Here is a 22,472-nt window from a genome sequence, read left to right as displayed (position 1 = left end):
AAATAATAAAATATCAGATGTATGTTAGGACGTGAAAAGGATTTGTAGGATAACTTGGGAAAGAAACTATGAATACTTAGTGGACCTTGTAGAATCTAACAAGCCATTCTCATCAATCTTTGCAGCTAAGGATCACCAACATGGCAACTGATCAAAATAAAATCCCCAAACAATTCAATATGATATTTTGCCTTGACTCTGACATAGGGGAAAAAAAAAAGCCTATCCAGTCCATTGAGACAACAACAACGTAAATATATCAATTTTTCCAAACAGACCAGCCCAAGGACTTTTCATTTGAGCACGTAAGCCTGTGTAAAGTACATCTATAAACTCCAAATACAGGATAACTAGCAGAGTTGGGGGGAATGGTCTCAAACTGTTCAGCCTTCTCTAAAAATCACTGATTAAGAAAATTCAGATCTAGTTTCCTAAAAATCAATCCTATGCTTTTTGAGCAAAAGAGTCACAAAGCACAGCCCCCAATTTTCTAAAACCATCTTCCAACAGTGATCTACTTTAGAGAGCCAAGATTGTGGGAGAATCCAAACATCAAATCTTCCCTGAAAGGATTATCTTTCATCTTTCATCCAGTACATCTCTCATCTCCACAAAAAAACAAAAACAAAAAGAAAAACTTCTCAAAATTGACAATTCTGAATTGATGGGATACTAGTTTCAGGGACATTTTTAACATATAAAAGGCAAAGAATCTGAGACAAAATTTAAAAAGCAAAGCAAAGGGAAAGAGTGTTACAAGAAAAGAGGGAAAAGGTCTTTTAAAAAGCATACTGCCTAAGAAAAATAAAAGGGCACAACAGTAGATAAGCATATGGAAAGAAATCTCTACTGCCAAGAGATGTTTATAAAAGAAGGCAGAGTAGGACAGATTGACACCGGTCAGACTGAACAACAATCATCACTATCACGATAAAAAACAGGAGACAAAATCCAGACTACCTATGAAATATCAAACAACCCATAACCCCTCCTCCATGACTTCATTTCCTTTCTAAGAAATGGGTATTTATTCTACAAGCTGCAAGCTACAGCTCTCAGATAAGTACTCTTAGGGAATGCTTAAAGGAATAAAAAATAAAGAAGTTTTTGGAAATCAGTATAAAAAAAATCTGACACAATTCAAGATATGCATTTTATTATAATTAACAAATGTATCTGAAACTGAGAAAGGATGTTTCAGATTTCCTAATAAAGCATAACTGCTCCAGTTTGTAGAGTATTAGCTGTGGGTGACTCTCCCAGCAAAATTCTTGTGATTAACATTTGCCCAGCAGTCATGGAAACAATGAGCTGAAAGATGAGAATAGTCAAGGGCAATGAAAACAAATCGCTATTCAAAAGTTAGGGTATGTGTAGAAACTATATGAGACCCAAATATGAGATTTGAACTGAAGCTCATTGGGATGGCATTTGAAACATAAAGTGTTCATTGACTGAAATTAGCAGGATTTTAGCAAGGACAACAAACACTCCTCACTCAATTGCACATTTATTTCCATGTTCAGGTGGCAAGAATGAGCTCCTAAGCCAACATTCAAGTGAACAGCTGCAGTAAGGCTGTGTGCACTGAAAATTACAGCATCTCTCAGCTATAGGACCATCTGCTCAGAATAAAATGATACTAATGTGCTATATTTTACAAATAATGCATATTCCATTGATAGGCTCAACACAACTGTTCACAGAATGCAAACGCTTTCAACAGTTACTGGGCAAATAATTTCCAGCTAGATTTACAATTTCAACAATTTTGTTTGAGCATCAGGAATTGTGAATAACTTCAAAATTTAGTAACCAAAAAAATACATAGTAAACAGAATGTAAAGAATTACGGTAACTTAGTATTCAGACCATACCAAAACTTTTGTGTGTTTTTTTTTTTTTAAAGAAGCTTGTCACTCTTTTCTTTGAGTCTGCACTAAATCCTAATTTAGATTATAAAAAGTTAAGAGACAAAAGCATGGTTCTGATGCTACATATACCGCTATGGTTAAAATTGCAATGTGCTTTAGCTCCTAATGATGGCCATACCGTAATAGGTTGAAGGTAAGAATCGTTAATATGCCAAATGAAAAGTTCAAGTGTTTGGTATGGCCTCAGCACTGCTGCAACATGCTAAAAAAAAAAAGTAGCCTACAGAATTTAAGAAAAATCCCACAGACCCCAGTCCAAGGCTCTGCTGCCCACGAACCACTTCTAAGCAGAGAAGCCACATCACACAGTCTGACTGCCATGTTAGTTTGGAGTTGCCGTCTGCAATATGGACACAAAAAGTACCGTATGTTAGATGAGCAAGATAATGCAACAAATCAGTTTGTACAAAATTTACAGTGATTGTATTGATATTCCCAGCACGTCCATGCAGTGTGGCTTAATTAAATTTGAGGCAATTCCAATCTAATCTTTCCAAATTCATTTTAACATGTAGTTTTCCTGCACAAATTAAGCATTTTTAATTAGGAGCCTGATTTTATAACAGTATTAACTAGTTACCTTGGCATCTATCCTAAAGAACTACCTTAAACCACATCTTTAAAAAAAATTTAAATAATAATAAAATGAAGAAAAATACTGCATGCTGTCCTGTCTCATAAGGATATGGGAGAAGGGAGGAAACGTGAATGAAATCTTATAGTGAGAAAAGGCAGTCATTCAATTCATAAGTGAATGCTTTGCATTAAAAGCACTCTTTCCCCAAAATATCAGAAAGGGCATTAAGACAAGCTGTATGTGCCGGTACCGTTACAGTATTACTATAAACCAGCCTTAATCCTGGGACTGAAAATTAAAAGTGAATCGAAACCCTGTGAGGTTATTCTGCCACTAGAGTCAAACTGCTGCCTAACAGTTTCACTGAGAATTGTTCACATAATACTAAGAGGCAGTAAACCAGCATCTTTCAATTGAAATAATTGGACCAATAAATAGGATTGTTTGGAGTAATGCTTATATAGGATGTCAGCTTTGTCCCTGAACGAAATCAAGTGAACATTTTTTAATATGTAAATTGTAAACCCAGCACAATGTGAAATTAGTGCTGCTATGAGGCCTCCAAAATGGTTAATGGGCCATTTACCACTCGCTACAACTTGCCCAAATACTAAACAATATTGGCACAAGAGCCAACGTTTACATTTCAGCCATATAAGCAGAGGGTTTAAACGGTCAGCATAATAGTCAAAAAAACTCAGTCTCTGAAATAGACAATAAATAATAAAAGGGGGCTGAAACGTCTTTTCCTTGCGTATTTATGACTACAAAAACTTCATCCTCGGAGTTAAATCTGGCTGTGATTTGCTCTTGATGCCAGTGCTGACGTTAATAACACGTAACAATGGATTCCATTTTCTGGCGTCTACCAAAAGGGTTGAATATACTCTACAGGACGCCAAGAAAACGTTTTCCTCTTCTTCCCTTCTCCCACTGTTACCAGAGAACTCTATCTGATTCTATGTTCTTTAAAAAAAAAAAAAAAAACTTAGAGTTGAACTGAACCTGTGAAAAAATAATGTGCTTTTACACCCATGAAATACCAGAACCTGATTGTAGGACAGGTGGAGGGCCACACCCAACAGGTTAAACCAAGCTTCACTTTATGCCCCGAATGCCCTCCGGATTTAATATCTAAGCATTCTTCACTACATAAAACCATAGACTCAAATGTAATGGCCTCAGTCCCTTCTGTTCCATAGGAGGCGACGCTAATGAGCTAATATATCGACACCCCTCTTTCTGAAAGCCCCAGGGATGTGAACAAGCGCTTTATTGCTCCAGCTAGCTAGGAAGGCTGTGTATGGAAAATGATTCTACTGCACTTTTACATTTCAAGCACCCCAGACAGTTTCTCTGCTTGAGGCAGACACATACCTTTATGGGAAGTTATAAATAAGTTGCTCACATGGCCCTTACCTTTATGCTGGCCAACAATTCAGTTACTAAAAATGTAAAGCTACTTCCCCTTCACTTAAGGACAGGCAATTCGGGTCTACTCAATCTACCACAGACAATGGGGCTTTGCACTATTTATAGATTCTGTTGGCTCTGAAATTCTTTGGAAGGGGGAAAAGAGGCCACACGAAAATGACACAGAACCATTAATTTAAAGGCTTAAAAAATAATGTTTCAATATATGCCCAGGTCTCACGTTAGACATCAATTATGCCAACTGAGACAGCTTTTCTCCTGTTGTTCTCCATGCAATAATTTGTGAAAAGGCACTTCAGCATAGCTCAATCTAGAATATTCTAAATGTTTCCTCTGCTCAGAGAGACAATGATGATGTGTTAGTTTGGTGGGGGCGTGATTTCGGGGCGGGGGTATCAGGAGTGGCCTCTACATTTTTCCCACTCACACCGTTTCTTTCCAAATGTCCATCAAGATTTTTTTAATTGAATTGTTTTCCTTTTTACTTAAACAGCCCTCTATGTATTTTAATTTCTAAAGATTCTTCCAATAGTGGATTTTAGAAAACTATGCTATTGCTTGATTTCTCATATCTGGGACCAACAGTTTTCTGGTCACATGAAAGGAAAAGTCCCTATTTTTCAAGGTTTTCTAAAAAAAAAAAAAAAAAAAAAAAAATTCTGAAAACTAAGATTATCAGCTTCTTTGCAATTTTCAAACCTCTGGCAGACAATCACCAAACAAGGGAGAACTGCTAATCAAAAACATCCTAAATATATTCTGAGAATTCTCATTACATACAATGTGTGCAAGGGACAAAAAGGTTTCCAAGACCTAGAACCCACCTGATTCGGAGACCAGACTTCTGGGTAAAAGTCACAGAACTGCTGACAGGGCCATTGCACATTCCGTACATTTGCACCAGCCTCTTCGTTGCCATGGTTACCATTCTGATCTGGGCCCCCATCTCTCATCGGGACCACTGAATTCCAGCCTCCCTCATCATCCTATCTATACTAACACTATTCCCAGATGGATTTTCCTAAACCTCAATAACCCCCACTGCTGCCTATCAAATTAAGTACAAACTACTCAGCATAAACAGTATCAACATCTGAGGTCCTCTCCCAGCCCACTTATCCAAGCACCTAAAAATCTGAACCACTCCTTTGTCCCTCAAACAGTCGCAGTATATTCAAAGACGTACATTCTCTGGCTTTGCTCAGGCGTTTCCATCTGCCTGGAAGGCCCCGGACCATACCCACCCCACATCCACTTCAGGGGGCTGCACAGACTAAGCATTCAAAAACATATTAAAGACAAGAACGGGTTCCTTTAAAAAAAAATTGGAGCATGAAAGGGCAATCGCCTCCCTAAACACATGCAAACTGGTAGCTTGTTCTCTATCCCATCTCAAGTGTTTCAAACCAGAAATAATTATAAAAGCCCATTTTCCATTTTTGGCATACTCCATCAGCCACCCTGACCCACTGAAGTCCAGGTTCTTGTTAAATAGCATAACAAAGGAAACTACCTTAAGAACACTTGTGTGAATTTTATTTCAAGAGCCTCACATGCCAACTTGCCAACTACAAAAAAGCTGGGAGCCAACAAACTCAAAAACACGGTACAAATTGCTCCAAGCCGCTAGCTAGCCGAGTTAGGGAGACATGGCTTCTGGAATTTGGACTGAACTTGACGGAGATGGCAGAAGCAAAGATATATATGGAAAAAATTAAACAGATTTTAACACAAAGGTGTTTAAAAATACAATATAATTAAGTTATGGATCTCAAATGGTTTTAATTTGACATAGACTAGAAAGTTTAAGCAAATATAAAAGGTAACAGCTCTAAAAAGAATCACAGCAAAGGTCAAGGGCAAGCATCTCGCTCACCTAAAAAGATCCACTATGGATAAAATCCTTGGTCTGGACACTTCTTTGCAGCAAAGGGTTCCTCAATCCTTTAGTAGCACAGTACCAGGGCAGAATCAGTGTCCATGGTGCAAAGCCTTTCCTCTGACCACACAGAAGCCATTTATCTCTAACGTATAAGAGCAGAACCTACCATAATATAGACAGCAACCCTGGCCAAAAAGCATCTTCCTTTGGGGAACTCGAGGCAGGGATCTAAAAGCACCTGAAATAATCAGTGGCATAATGAGAGGTTACAGAGCTGAGTAAGTAGCCAAGGGGGTCTTCTACCTAGCAGACACCATTCCTACAGAACAATGTTTTATCTTTCCCACTAAAATGGCATTTTCCAGATACACTCCAACTTCACTGAATTAAGCAAGAGAGGAGGAGTCAGTCAAGCACTAAAATCACAGGGCCAATGTGTCAGCTACAGAAATAAGCCATTAGTTTGTTTTCTTTAAAGCTCTTTACTTTGCGTAGTGGTTTCTAAAATAATAAACGTTTATGGCTTTAAACTTCAGGGGACTTCCTCCATCCCAGATTCCCTGCCAACGCCCTACCCCATCCCCACAACATTGTAGCTGCCTCGCCAGCTCTGTGGATCCCTCAGCCTCATCTAACTCAGCGTTTTGGCCCCGGGGCTAACAAAAGTCCAGGAGCTGCCAGAGACAATGCACACAACAGCTGCAGGAGACAGAGGCAGAATGTTCTTTGGCGGTGAATGCTACCATTTCTCTGTCTCTTGGCCCATTACAGCTCCTACACACACACTAGTCTTTCTGATGCCAGTCTTTCTGAGGTTTTGTGGTTCTAGAGCTGGCAGAATTAAAAAAAAAAACTTTGAGGTTAGCGAGTAAAGCAAATGAGTATAGGGGCCCAAGTCCTCCCCTTCATTCTAGGTCCATTGGTGAGAAGCTCTGCTCAAGCTTCATGCACTGTTCCCTCATCCATCCATTCAACAAACATCTGTACCCAACTCCCATGAGCGGAAGGCTGTCGTAGGTACTTGAGATACAGCCATGAAGACATATCCTGGAACGTATGTTTGCAACAGGAGGTGTGCGCAGTGGATCACAAATGAACAAACATAATAAAGTCGTATATTAGCTAGAAATGTGTGCTTTGGGATAAAAGAAAACGGAGAGCAGAGGAAGGGTGTTGAGAACGTGGAGGTGGGAGACGGGTAGTTCCTAGCAGTAGACCTCAATGTGAAGGTGAGCTTTGAGCCAACTGCTGCAGTAGGTAGAATAATGACTCAGGTTAGGTGTCTACAACCTAATCCCTGAAATCTATAAATATGTTACATGACATGAGGGATTTAAATTGCAAACAGAATTAAGGCTGCTACCATGTTTTCCCGAAAATAAGACCTAGCCGGACAATCAGCTCTAATGCATCTTTTGGAGCAAAAATTAATATAGGACCCGGTCTTATATAAGACCCGATCTTATAGTAAAATAAGACCGGGTCTGACATTAATTTTTGCTCCAAAAGACGCATTAGAGCTGATTGCCCGGCTAGGTCTTATTTTCAGGGAAACACGGTAATCAGATGACCTTGAGAAAGTAGAGATTACCCTGGATTATCCAAGTGGGTCCAATTAATTAGAAGAGTCCTTCTGAATGGAAGTGGGAGGCTGGAGAGTCAGTCGTCACAGTGACACAACGTGAAAAAGTCTGGACGCAGCATTGCTGGCTTTGAAGATGGAAAGGAGCTACCAACCAAGGAATGTGGGCAGCCTCCCGAGCTAGAAAGGGTCAGAAAACAGGCTGTCCCTCCCGACAGCCTCCAAGGAGGAATGCAGGCCTGCCACATCCCGATGGAGCCCATCTTAACGACAGTGCACTGCAGGGCGCTGTGACCTTCAGAACTGTAAGATAACAACTCTGTGTTGTTTTAAGCACCAAGTTTATAGTTATTTGCTACAGATGTAGAGGTAAACAAATACATCCCGCGGGGATACCTGGAAGACGGGCATTCCAGGCAAGGACAGGCCAGGCCGAAGCCAGAAGGCACTAGAGGGAGATGAATCTAGGAGGCAAGAGGTCAGCTCACACGGGGCCTTGGAGGCAGAGCGGAGGAACGAGTTTTCTTTGAAACTCTTCAGACCCAGCCAGGGACCCTAAAACTAAACTGACAAAGACAGACTAACAAGAGAAAAGCATACAAATTGTATTGCATTTTTACATGTACCTGGAAGCCTTCACAAGAGAATGAAGACCCGAAGAAGTGAGCTGAGCAGGAAGCTTTTACACTGTTTAAACGAACAGTTAAGTTTCTGAAGAAATGACAAAATAGAGGTTGTTGTGAAACAGGGCACCGCTCGGACCCCACAGTAGAGGCGTCCCAGCATCCCCAGACTCACCTTGACTTGACCTACCTGTAGCTTAGTAATAGGTCATCCCCTGCGGCTTGAGCTCAGAACATCCCCAGTCCCACCTAGTTCCCTCTTTTAAAAAATTACCCTGAAACTAACGCCCTTAAGCTTATTGACCACAATCTCAATGGTCTACCAGGCTACTCCCATCATTGCTCCTGGGTTGCTGACGCCACCATGGAAGCACGTGGCCACAGGGCAGGCTCCATGCAGACCCCTGGAACCTTCAGGTAGCCTCTGGAGGAACGCCTAGATTTTCCTTGAAAAACTCCAAGCTGGCCTGAGAATGTAAGGCAGATTTTGGAGGTGTAACTCGCTGGCTTCTCAGACCACCAGTGCTCTGATAATAAACACGTGTTCTATGACCCAACTGCTGTGTCGTCTACTGGCTGAGCAGGGATGGCAGCACGAGCCCCAGACTCAGTCTGGCCTCCGGGTTCTTTGGGGCTAGTAAATGTGCTAGTAAATGATGAAGTAACCAGGAAGATAAGATAAGGGTTAGTTTAATAAGGTTGGTTTGTACAGATTTCTTGGGCCCAAATCTATGCTGATAAGAATGTCTTCCTCCTGGTAAAAGGAAGGTACCTTTCACAGGGGAGTTTTACAATTTGTTTCAGGGAAGAACTGGAGGTGAGGGAAGAGTCACAGTGACCTTTCCGCTTCTGCTGTTTTCTAAAACTCCTTCAGTTAAAGATATTCAATATGTCAAGGCGTGTATTTTGGAGTGGTGTGTCCTAAAACCCATCAGAGGACTCCTAAAGAACAAAGGAAACCACAGAAAAGTTCTGGGCAAAAACAGTATGTAATACATGCCTACTGTGACAATAAATGACTTATGATTGTGTGGGAGGACTCAGCAACTTTGGAAGCAGGAAGACCAGCGAAGAAACAACTGCAGGAATGAAGGTGCAGGATGAGGGTAACTCCGACCAGGGGGAAACCATAGAAGAGGATACACCCAGGAGGAAGCCTGTTACTAACATGCTACTTTAATTATGTCAGCAAACTGTTAAATCCACTATCCAGAAATGTGTTTAGATTCCAATTGCTCACATTCAAACACACCACTAATGCATTTATTAATTTCCGGGCACTGAGAGTACAAGATAATTACACAAAGAAATAGCTTCTCTGGAAAGTTGTGTCAAAGAAAAACAGATCTTCTCAAGGAAACCCAGCATATGAAAACCCGAATTCATAAATATTAAATCAAAAAGAATTCAGCAAGTAATTCATTTAACAGCAAATGTAAAATTTTTAAAAATCAGAGTAAAAGTTGCAACTACAAGGCAGAACAGTACTCAGAAATTGATCTGTAACCTATGAGAGCCCCATTAAAGCTGTCAGAGTTCCAAATAAGAAAATATCTCAAAAGTTCTCCCCAAAAGTTTATAAACAAAGAAAATTAAGGTAATGAGAGTTCCATTTGTGCGAAATGGAGGTAAACTTTAAAATCTATATTCTTCAACAGGACCATGTACCGTGTTTCCCCGAAAATAAGACCTAGCCGGACCATCAGCTCTAATGCGTCTTTTGGAACAAAAATTAATATAAGGCCCGGTCTTATATAAGACCGGGCCTTATAGTAAAATAAAACCAGGTGTTATATTAATTTTTGCTCCAAAAGATGCATTAGAGCTGATGGTCCGGCTAGGTCTTATTTTCAGGGAAACATGGTAAACACCTTTAAGGTAGTGACTGGTAAGCCAGGGGTTAACTCCATCTTGGTTACAAGCCAAAACACACTACCTTTTAGTGATGAATCATTCCAGCCTCATTCTTTCATTCCAACCTCAGTGGGCCTAATTAATTGCCGTGTCATTATTTGGCAATAGAACCTAAAGAGGGATATGAGTATAATAAGAATAAAATCAACTACTCCCACAGTTTTTGTAGCAGAGTTCTTGTTTGGTATAGGCAGATAAATTTGAATAGCTAAATTAAGCCAGTTAAAGTAGTAATCAACACAGAAATTGGATTAACTTCACATTCTTCTACAAAAGTCACAGCTACAGGGAACCCCCTCAGGGTAGTACAAATTGGGAAAGGCTGATTGGAAATCCTCAAATTAATCCCAGTAGTTGAGTGTTTTCATTAGGTAGGTTAAAAACATAGCTCCCCTGTACGACAGACACTGAAACTGTCATATTCAAACTCCAAAACAGAAAGTATGCCTAGTCTTACAGGAAATATAAAAGTTTTATGATCACAAATATCATTTTTAATCACAAGTGTTATAAAGGACCACAATACTCCCATTTGGCCTCGAAGGTTAGTTTACTCTTCCCTGTCACTTAGCAGGACTTACAGATAGAAAACCAAAAACTATAGTTAGTGTTTAACTTCTAGTAAATTCTACCAAAATAAAGTCAATAAAATAAAATGCCATCAAAATTTCCTTCATAATGTTGGGAGGCGAGAAATATTTCTGTTGAACTTCAGAGAAACTGAAAATAAAGAGAGGCTGCCCTGGGACATATAAAATCTTGTAATTCATTAATGCATTGTAGCGCGTGGAACAATCACCTCCGCTCAGCCCTCCCTCCACTATAGGAGGGTAAACCTGATCAACAGACACCTGCTTCCTTCCTCTCTGAAATGTGATCGTCTCAAATAGATCATTCCACTATGAAACAGATTTTTCTTTTCAGTTGATATAATATCTAAAGTCCTGAGATTCTCCAGAGACACAGCACTCTTGATTTAAAAACATGACTATGAATTATTTAGAATGGAAAGCTGGAACATCTTAAAAAACAAGAATCATACTATGAAAGATACTTCATTTCCTTTGGTTCACCCTCTTCCCCTTCTTCGGAAAAAGACAACTTTCCTTAAACTACCTCCCAGCTAAGAAAGAAACACCAAGGCATATCTCCACTTGTTATGGGAATTAAGCTCCTGGTTATTAACTACTTTTCAAGACAGAAAAGGGAGGGGGGAAAGAACTGGCTTGTTATATTTAGTTGTGTTATATTTAGTCCTAGTGATTCCAATTAGGGGAGGGGGCATGAGGGAGAGGATCACACAGAAATTTCTGGTTACTCTGCTGCCTAAGAATGTGTGTAAGAGTTAATGCAGGAAGATAGGAAGGGAGGGAGTTCATTCTTTACAGGCCAGGAAAAGCCTTTCTTAGCCTCAGACCTTGTCTGTTTATTACATCCATAGAACGCACAGCCCTAATCCCAGATCTTGGATACCTATTACGGAAAGGAGTCAAGATGCTGAGGTTCCCTATCAATGACTGTCACTTCAACTTGTCAGACTTCCTACTCTGCAAGTTATCTAAATACCACTAAGGTAAAGCACATTTTAAATAAATGCCTAAGGAATCTCTAAAAGCACAGGGCGGCAAGGCCACCCTTGTATAAATGAACAATGAAGCAAGTGTAAGTATATGTAAGTGTGTGAGTGTGTGAGTATATACAAGTGTGTGAATATATCTAAGTGTGTGAGTATATATAAGTGTGTGAGTATATACAAGTAGTATCCAGAACTTACTTAGGTATGTACATACAGATTTCTAAGAGCTGATGATAAGTGATATCTTATCTCCCACAGGCTGAAGTGGGGAAAGAGCACACAGACAATCACAGGCTGTATCTCACATAGAAAAGTTTTTCTTAAGATTCAAACCACAAGGGCATCTAGCCTTTGAATTATGCCTACTCTGGTAACAGAAAGAGGAGCTACAATTCTGTACATATAATTTAGTCAGACAATATGTCAAAGCACTTTACAAACTCTTAAGTAGTAAGTGAATATTAGAGGCTACAATCATTGTTGGAAGAGGAAGAGGCCTCTTTTAAAACATTAACTACAGAGAAGAATTTGCTTATCTGCTTTTAAGTTAAGGCTTAGCCTTTTTTTTTTCTTGTCTAAATAGACAAGAGTGCAAGGTTGTCTTGGGGGCCTCCTGACATGAAAGGAGAACACTATGGACAGAAAGCGCAATGTACAGACTTTGCCCAATCATGGCTGTCAGCTCCTGAGCGGGGCCTCTGAAGCAGATGCTGTGTTAAACCACATTTAGCACAGTCACAAATGGTGACTAAGGAAGATTAAGAATTTTTACTTCAAGAGCTGCAGTTTTTAACCCCAGCCCTCCAAAGACTATTTAAATATATACGGTGTCAACAGCCTAAGTGTTTCATATCAGCATTACAAGCTTTGTCTATTTTCATCTACCTTACTTTAGAAAGTACATAGCCCTCCACCACACAACATACACATACACACACACGTACCCCACACACACGAACATGTCTTCCATCCTCTCCAATCTTCTCATGTTCAGCTGCTCAGACTGTTGGAGTTTTAAGATTATAAATTGTTGGGAGGCCGGTTGGCTCAGTTGGTTAGAGGGCAGTGCTCATAACACCGTCACCGGTTCAATTCCCACGTGGGCCAGTGAACTGCACCCTCCACAGCTATAGTGAAAATGAGTTGACTTGCAGCTGATGGGTCCTGGAAAAACACACCCTTCCCTAATATTCCCCAATAAAAAAAAATTTTAAAAAAAAGATCAGAAATTGCTACCTCACCGTTCCTTTTGCTAAGAACTCCAAGGATGATACAAGCATCTTCTTTCTACTTATATTTAGATTTCTTATTTACAACACAGGGAATAAAAGAGCATGCAGAGGTCTCATCCATGACTGACACTGAGATGTGTCACATGGTGTCACAGCGTCTGCAGTTCACAGGGCAGGGAAATGGTCTATACACATCCATATACCGTCTACGGTCTCCTCACATCTTTCTATCATAATTTTCATAGTGACCTGAATTTAAACATTCCTTTTCTAAGCCTGCACACTTCTGTTTTAAGATCATTTTTAATTAAAATAAAAATAAATAAGGCATTCATTCTCCTGAACTCTCTGAACCAAATCACAGGATTTGGGTATTTTTTTATCTTTTGCTACAGAAAAGAGGTTCAGATTATTTGATTCTCATAGTAGAATTTAATGAATCCTACCACTGAAAGAGGGTAAGGAAAAGTGCGGAAGGGAAAGAAATTAGCATTTATTGATTCTTTATCCTGGGCAAGTACTCAAGCTAGGTATTTTACAAACAAAATCCCACTTAATCCTCTCATGTACTATGAGCTATATACATTATCTTCAATTCACAAATGAGGATTTCAAAACGTCAAGAGTCCATACAGCTATTAAGTCGAGAAGCTAGGATTTGAAACCAGTGCTGAGAATGGGTCTAAAGCCTCCTGACCGATCTCGCTGCTTCCGGTCTTGCCCCTTCTCAAATACACTCTCCATTTCACAGCTACAGCCATCTACCTAAAAAAGGGGTCAGCATCCCACAAGCATCTCTCTTTTTCAGACCCTCGATGCCGCCACACCGCCCGCAAAGCACCACCTCACGCCGCAGTGAGACATCCGACACGACCGCTCTCCCGCCTCCCTCTCCCGGGGGCATGCCCACCACTCCACATGGCACACAGGAGGCTCTCACCCACTCCCAGGGGTTCCTCCCACACCCGGGCTGCTTCCCACTGTTACTCACACTCTTTTCTCTGCCTGCAAAAGCCTCGCTACCCTTCTTCTCCTGGCAATGGAAGCATCCTCAGCACCCGAAAGGAAGGAAGCACAGTGCCTCCAGGAAGCTGTGTGTGAAACGCTTAGCTGGTCCAGACACTCTGCTTCTGTGCTTGTGAGCCCACGTGCTCACCTTTGTCTCTTCAGCAGTAAATGTGCACAGAGACTTATAAAGAGAAAGTGCATCAATGCCGTGAAGTGTAATTCAAGGTGGCAAGAGAAAAAAAAATCCCACTTATTTGTGGGATTTTTCATGTGATTTTACATTCCCTGCCAAGTGGGAAACTTTCTACTGCAACTCTATATACCTGGAGGAGCCAAAGTCACTGCAGGTCATTCACAAAGGGGAAAGTGGCCTTCTGGTAAGTAGGCTGTCATTCCCTTCCACTAACACACACACACAGCCCTTTCCAGATACACCTAATTCTTCTGTTCATTCAATCAATATTGTTTTAAAAATTCCTAGCTAGAAGTCTTTGCTAAAACAATCTAAGTCTCAGGAAAAAAAGGAGCGAGGGCAAGACAGGAGGAACGGTCCACTGACATCACCAGTTCAAAATCAGCAAACCTCACCACTTGTGAAAACCCAAGACCAACCACACTGGAAGTGAACCCCCTCTCTTCCAGCTCAGCCAAGGTCTCAGGAAGCTGGAGGCCAGGAAAGCAGCATCTCTGATTCACTGGATGTGACAGGACCCCAGTGCTGGACGTGGGGAAACAAGAATGCCCAAAACATGCTCCCATTGCACCTCTCGTGGAGCATTCTCAAAACACACCTGCACCCAGAGAAGTCAGAACACACAGACAGGAATAATAATCTCTCTGGATGACCCTTGCTAAATATTGTGCTATAGAAAAAAAAGATAAAAGGGCAAAGTCACTGTTGCTATGGAAACTACCACCTCTAACTTAAACATCTGAGCCTGGACATGTATTTGAGCAGAAATGAAACATTTTGCTTCCCAATGTTTAAAATGCTAGAAAATAATAACACATTTAAACATTAAACTGGATTTCTGCCTCATGGAAATTTGAAAGGAAGCACAAGCTGAAATTTCTCTGATTTGAGGCTGCAAAGAGTTTCTTGGTATCCATATCCTGCTATGCCTTTGTCCCATATAAAGAGCACGTTTCTTTAAAACAACCGTCTCAAATACAGTAGATTTAACACGCAAATTGGCAGGAAAGACACAGTATTTTATCATGGACAAGACTTTCCAAAAGTACCTACTATTTAACAAGCAATATACTACTCTATAGCTCTTACAACTGCAATCTCTTTCACATCAGCCTAAAAGGAAGAAGTTTTGCCCTCATTTCCTACTTTGATCTCAAATGGATGTGTGGAGGGGGAGGGGGGAACCTCAATCTATTCTTGAGGTTATGGCCCTGAATCCAAATTTTTCACTCTTTTTCTATAAAGAGAGCAGAGATCTACCCAAGTACACTTTCTTTCACATTTTAAGCAGTTCCTTGACTTGATTTTGAATGCCAATCTCTGGTTGAGGGTCATCATATAAAAGTAGAATGGTTTAGAAATGATTTTTTTGTTATAACTTTAGCCCCACCCAAGCATGCTTTTATGAAAAGCCACTGCGTGTCAGACTAACACCAGGCTTCACAGCCAAGTTCGGGGACTGCAGGACTTAGAACTGAGCTGAGGAAAGAGGATACTATCTTTCATTCTCTATTTGGATTAGAGCAAAAATAAGGACAGAGGAAGGAAATCACCAAGGTTGAAGCAGGAGTACTAAATTAAGACGGGAGAAAATTTCCCCTGCATTGGGAACACTCATTAGAGCGAATTTCCCTGCCATCAGATCAGGAACAAACAAACAATTACTATGCATCGCTGGCCCAGACGCAACAGTATTTCACCAAAGTTACTTCTGTTCTAACGGAAAATGACCCATATGCCTGACTTGCTGAGGCTAACGGCAGTTGGCAGGCCTCCTATATTAAGACCTGACCAAAATGCAAACAAATGAATCCTCTTATTTACCTGTCAGGATTGGCTACACACTAACTAATACCTATTCAACATGGCCAACAGAAACCACGGCAGCCAGGTGGCCACTTTCAACATTCTTTGTGGTGTAAGGCTCATCACGCACCCACTGGCTGGTGAACAGAGCACCAGCGGGTGTGCAGGAAGGGAGAAAAGGTGCGGGGGGGGGGGGCGGGGGGGGGGGGACACCAGGAGGGAGGAAGTCAAGCCTTCCCAAGTATATATGCATTCAAACAAATGGCCGAGTCTAATGACCATAGTTAATAAAGCCAACAATAAAATTAACAGACAACAATAGACCCTGCTTAAATAAACCATGCACCAATTCAAAAAGGAGAAATAACGAAAGGTCACACAAAACACAGTGATCAGGAACCACACATGGCCATGCTCTCGCCTCCTGGCGGGCACCCAGGAGATAGTGGGAAGCAGCAGCCACGCAATGAACACCCCTGGAGATCTCCAGGCCAACGTCACAACTGGAAGCCAGAAGGCAGATTCAGTCTGCGAATGGGTCACCTGGTCCATCCAATGCCTGTTTTTTTTTTTTTAATTAGTAGCATTCAACATTTAAAACTTGACCAATTTAGCAACTTCACATTTATTAAAACAAACAAACAAAAAAAACCCTCTGGCTTCTCTTTAAAAAATAAACAAACAAAGGGAGACTGGTACCAAAGCCACATTCCCATAGAGCCACCAGCAGGCTGCCCTTTAAATGGAGCGTGTTCTCTGCAGTTCCCCTCATACCAGCTTCACTCCTTTGCCTGAAGGTCCTGGTTCCTGTAGGGGCTGAATCTCAAGTGAACCAACATCACAGCCTAAAGGTCACCTGTGTGGGAGGGGGGGGCTACGGCTTTTCTACCATGACGGTAGAGCCGGTCAGAAGACCAGTGCTGACATGTGGGGGGGGAGGGGAAGAGGGAGACAAGGATTCCTGGTGCAACTTGCCTGAAAATGGCACCTCAGAGACCGCTCAGAGGTATGAGGTGGGTGCAAAAGTAACTGCGGCTTTGGCAATTATTTTTAATCATTTAAACCACAATTATTTTTGCACTAACCTAATACAACTAATAATGGGCTGAAGTGGGGGGACTTCATCTGAACCATTGGACACATCATCTAAACTCGGGATCTTTAATTTTAGACCTCAGCATCTATGAAATATTTCAAGGAATAACCTTAAGAATAAAGCAGAAAAGCATCAATTCTGTGTCACTAAACATCCTAATACGACTGCCACATGCACTCGACGCACTCTAAAATGAGATGCACTTTGGCATGCTACAGTACTCTGGATTGGGACTAGAAAGCCATCTTGTCCACAAAGAATTAAATATATCCTGCCCCTTCTGGAGACTGAGGAAAAAGTTAACTCCAACTAAAGTCCCCTGTTTCCCTGAAAATAAGACCTAGCCGGACAATCAGCTCTAATGAGTCTTTTGGAAGAAAGATTAATATAAGACCGGGTCTTATTTTATAGTATAAGACCGGGTCTTATATTAATTTTTGCTCCAAAAGATGCATTAGAGCTGATTATCCGGCTAGGTCTTATTTTCCGGGAAACATGGTAAATATTCTGATCCCAGAAAGAAAGGGGCGGATTTCATTAAGTGTGGGGGGGCGAGTGGGGCACCAGCACACAAAAAAGTAAAGATCACCTTGCATTTTACCAGAAGCCCTTGGATTAATATAAACAAACTTCAATGTCAAACTCTCTAAAAACTGTCGCTCATGCCCTACCACAGTTACATTTCGGAGGTAGAACAGAGGGAAAGGAGAAACAGGAGTGTCAAGACGAGGTCTTTACTTCCCACTCTTCCTGCTCCTTCAGCTTAACCAACAGCTCCCCATGAAAACCTGGTTGGAACTGGCAGAGGGGGCAGGTGGTGGGACAGACCTTCAGTGGCTGGGCCTGCCAGCAGCGCTGCCTGAAAATTGGCAGCGTTACCAGTGTGCTTACCAGCAGGGAGGTGGCTGAGGAAATGAGCCACCAGAGAGGGGAGGCAGGACCAATGCATTCTTCCACAGCACCGAAGTTGCTATTTTGTTTCAGGTGCAAGTTTTCACCAAAGTACTACAAAACTGTCCCTAGATCCATTTCACAATATCCGAGCAATTACAATGTGGTTCAAGTCCTGAGGTAATTAACTCGCTCGTTCTTTCCAATTCTCTAGAAAGAGAGAATTCTCTAGAAACATAGGTCGGAACCAAGAGCAAGCACCCCCCCCCCCAATGCCTACTGAGTTTCCCAAGACTCTCCTGAACTGAAAAGTCTCTCAGCGTGGAAAGTTTCAGGAATTTCAGGCAGCAACTAGGAGAAAACTATACTTTCACCTCTTTGCATTAACTAAAAACCCACAGCTAAAAATAAAAAGCCGAGGAACTCCAAAATTGAGGGTTTTATAGGGCACATTAAATTATTCTCTATCAACTGCAAATCTTTAGGTTGCAGAGTACTACTTTAATGCTATTGATTTTTTTCCCCCCAGAATCCATGGTAATTTTCCTAAAAAAAAAAAGGAAGAAACAAACAAAAAATCCTCATGAACTTCCAGTCCATTCTCTACTGAGAGGAGGCAGCATGGGGGTCCTAAACATACAGCGCATACTGCCCACTCTGCAATGTCTCAGATGTAATTTAGGTCAATTCTCTCCTCCCACGGTTGTATAATATGTGAACTGGGAACAGACCAACCTTTGACATTAAATAATACACTATAATAATTTTATATGTTTACTAATCTAGCGTCTGAGATTCCAAGACAAAGCAGTCACAATAGAGAACTTACTAAATAAAAAGAACTGAAATTCTGACATTTTATTTAAATAAAAACACTGACAAGGTATTTGTGTTCTCCCCTTCACACCTGATTATTATTAACCCTTAAGGTAAGTTTTCAGCCGAGCAAACTTAAATAAAAGGCTTTCTACACACTAAATACCACTACCTCCAAAGTGACAAAAGTTTCTATGTACTGAGTCCTTATGCATCTTTTTCTCTAATCACTTTCTCATGATATTTTTGGCCAATTTACTATGGCTTTATAAGAGTTAAACTCTAGAATATGTGAATATCAGATTAGAGGTGCTCACATTATATTGGCTCACACTAAAATTCTTATTTATTCTTCGTTAAGGGCCAAGGTTACAGAAATAAGTGCATTGGATCAGTCTAAACTCAAATCAAAATTATCATGTGTAACACACAGCAGCTCCCAAGGACAGCTACTATTTCCCATGTCTAAAATATCAGAACAAAATGCATCCATCTGCATTAAAATGAAGGCTGCAGTCAGCTCTTCAGAAGAGTTAAAGATGTAGCCAGGTAAATCAAGGTCAAGATGACAGGTTTCGATAAGACAGGTCTCAGTAAGGTGTAGCATGCCGAGAAGTCTGGAGTTTAAGCTTTCACATCAACCAAAGTCACGGCTGGGAAGTGACCTCTGGGGACAAGTATCTCCTTCCTAGGTCCTAGTCCAACAGACAACTAAGGAAGATACGGAGAGAATAAAAGTAAAAGCCCATGTGAAGTAAAGAAGCTGGATGTCAGTCCTAATTGTATTTCTCAGCAGCTTTGTGATCTTTGACAAATTTTTAACCTCAATAACTTCCCTCATCTATAAAGCATAGGTTTTTCCCACTCTGACTAGCAAACAGGGTTTTTATAAGAGATATGTTAAATAATAGATAAAAGAATGGCTTATAAAAATTGTAAAATCCTATCCAAAGTATTGTTTCTCAGACACTAACCTTGAGAACTTTCTGCTCTGATGTTCTCCCTGCTCGCAGCACATTTCTAACTCATCTCTAACTTACACTGGGGGCAAGCTCTTCCAATCAACCTCACTTGGGAAACTCACATTCACAAAGATACACATACGCACGCCAGGCGGCACTCTCCTCACTCCGTCAAAAGGTGGGCCGTTTTCTACTGTATATTTACCTGTAAGCTGACCAAATCCTCTCATACAGTAAGGGCCAAGTATCAAATATTCAAACTCAAAACTCAAATTTCACGTAAAAATGCTGGCACAGACACGAATTCAAAATCACTTTCTTGCTAAGTAGCGGGTGGGTGACACGCAGATGCCAACGTTAGAACCACAGAGGACGGCTGTCCTGCGGTACTTCACAACTAACAGACACGGTCGGCTTCTACTCCAAGCCGAGCACCGGGCTTATCACGGGGCCTTATCACGGGCAAGCAGAGGACACCCCCGACCTGCGATGAGCAGCGAATGCCTGGCATTCCTGAAAGGGTAGCAGAGAGTAGGCCACTTTAAAGAGCCAGAACCATGAACCAAAAGTAGAAAGAAGATGAGTATGTACCAAACCACACCAAGAAAGCCATTTTGCACAGCCAAATACTCCCTGGTATAGTCTGCTGATGAGGCAATCCTACCTGAATTAATGAAAAACCAGCAGTTTATGAGCCTACCAAACAGACGTGGGCACAGGAGAAAGTGTAACTGAAGATGGGAACTCCAGAGCACTGAAGGTGGAGGTGGCACTGGGCAGTGGGGGGAGGACTGGGGAAAAAAGCAGGAGGCGGCCAAATTCCTTCCAATCTTGTATATATTTTATCAGCCCTTTCCTTCCCCTCCGAGCTTCTCTTCTCAGCTGCTCACTGGGCCCTCACCCCCTCTCCTATTTGAGAGCTCAGCTGGGTCCCCAAGTATGCCAACATACTAACTGATAAATACTTGGCTAGAGAGACAGCCTCTCTCATTTTCTATGCATCCAACAAGCTCATACTTCAAAACAGCAGGAAACGTCTGGAAATGTATTCCAACACTTGTGAAAGGTCGCCGACCTCTACTCTGAAAGATGGAGTCATTCCACGCCCTGACGAGCCACTGGGCAGAACGATCCATCCCTCACCTGGTAACTCTGACTGCTCAAATAAACATAGACTAAGTGAACATAAAATGCCCAAGGTGCCAAGGAAGACAGCAAGAGCTCAGTGTATAATCCAGGAGCCTCTTAAATGGAGTGACTACAAGCAAAACCAAAGAAGTTAAACTGAAGAAACACACAGAACTTGGGACAGCATGGCAAACGTGTCCAATGCTGGAAACCGACCAAGTGGCCACACACCAACCTGAAAATGAGGTTCATTACTGAATAAAAGGCGTCAGGGAATCCTTTAAGATGAAACTTTCAAATGAGGCGTACGCCACAAGGACAAAGAAATAGCAAACATAGATGCGCCTCAAATACCAACACATTTGAAGGACAAAGGCATTCACAGTCTTTCAAATATGCAAAGCTTGGAGCACGCACTGTGCTGGATACTCAAGATGACTCAGAGAAGGAGTTACCACGGAGTGTCCAGCACAGAACGGAACGCGTGCAGATCTACAACACAGAACACGATCTGGGAAGCGTGAGAAGGATTATATGTGGACGACGGTGGGGGAAACAACAAAGGTTCAGAGAAAGGGCATATGCACTAGTTAATCTGTTGTTATATGTTCAAACAGGGGATGAGCCATGCATGGATTCAACCATTTAATAAATGCCTATTATGGCAGTCCACAAGACAGGCACTCAGGGAACTTAGCAAGAGAGACAGATACTAAACAAGCAAACTATACGGCATATGACAAAACGAAATATATGTCATAAAAAATAAGAATCTATGGGCATTAAATGGGTAGTGTGATCACAAATGGCCTCTCTAGAGCAGTGACATTTAAACTGAGACCCAAAAATAAGAAACACGTTTATATACATGTGATACTTAATCTTTGGAGGGAGGGGACCATGCCATGCAACATGCTAGGGGTGGTGGCAGCAGAGGTGAATGGTAGGTAATAAGATACAATCTGCACTCTTCCCTGGAATGGGAAGTAGTCACGTACCTTGTTTCCCCGAAAATAAGACCTACCCAGACAATCAGCTCTAATGCGTCTTTTGGAGTAAAAATTAATATAAGACCTGGTATTGTATATTATATTAATTGTATTATATTAATTATATTATATTATATTATATTATATTATATTATATTATATTATATTATATTATATTATATTTTATAAAGACCCGGTCTTATAGTACAGTAAAATAAGACTGGGTCTTATATTAATTTTTGCTCTAAAAGACCCATGAGAGGTGACTGTCCGGCTAGGTCTTATTTTGGGGGAAACACAGTACACAATTTGGAAGCCCAGTAATCAGAATTTTACTATTGTAGAACCTTAACCTAGGGAGATCTTGAAATCCATCCAGCTTCACCATTCCTTTTTTCAAATGAAGGAAATGAAGCCCAGAGATTGGCTCAGGGTTCCTAAACTAGGTAGGGGCAAAGGTGCAGCCCCAGCCTATTAACTCCCATTACTCCACACTGCCCATTAGCTTTTAAATTGGGAAATTAATTTGGAAAATCAGAGCTCAGTAAATTAGTAATGTACAAGGGACATTTAACATCTGTAGGGAAAATAAGCAGACTCAGACTTAACCGTGAAGCACTTAACTAGACATTTTGGAATAATATTCCCTATTCAGGACAAAATGAAAAAATGTGGCGAGTTTTTTGTAAAGTGAAACATATTCAAGTTCACTTCTGAAATTATGAACATTCTGCTTCAGGGTGTCTAAACATCCAGCAAATGGCAGTGATAATAGAGATTCCAGAGACTTTCCTGGGCAAAACGGAGTTGGCAAGTCTCTCAGTCCTCT

The 22,472-nt window shown here is 41.1% G+C and overlaps 1 protein-coding gene across 23 annotated transcripts in view; it reads right to left on the bottom strand.

Annotated features, from left to right (window-relative positions):
* Window positions 1–22,472, bottom strand: part of ELAVL2 (ELAV like RNA binding protein 2) — a 132,339-nt gene that overhangs the window by 70,651 nt on the left and 39,216 nt on the right. For 5 of the 23 annotated variants that reach the window (XM_081066377.1, XM_081066374.1, XM_081066356.1 and 2 more), the window contains exon 2: window positions 2,184–2,274. The exons of 8 other annotated variants lie outside the window; for them this stretch is intronic. In XM_081066377.1, the coding sequence (XP_080922503.1) occupies window positions 2,184–2,255 (72 nt within the window). In that variant the 5' untranslated portion in view covers window positions 2,256–2,274. Of the gene's footprint in view, window positions 1–2,183; window positions 2,275–4,769; window positions 5,245–12,466; window positions 12,795–13,745; window positions 13,864–22,472 lie in introns of those variants that run through there. 10 more of the 23 variants (XM_081066355.1, XM_081066371.1, XM_081066360.1 and 7 more) reach the window with 8 other exon arrangements.

The sequence above is a fragment of the Rhinolophus hipposideros genome (assembly GCF_964194185.1).
Source record: "Rhinolophus hipposideros genome assembly, chromosome: 11".
In the NCBI taxonomy this organism is placed as follows: domain Eukaryota; kingdom Metazoa; phylum Chordata; class Mammalia; order Chiroptera; family Rhinolophidae; genus Rhinolophus; species Rhinolophus hipposideros.
Note: the sequence above shows the minus strand (reverse complement) of the source record. Positions and strands in the feature narration are given on the sequence as shown.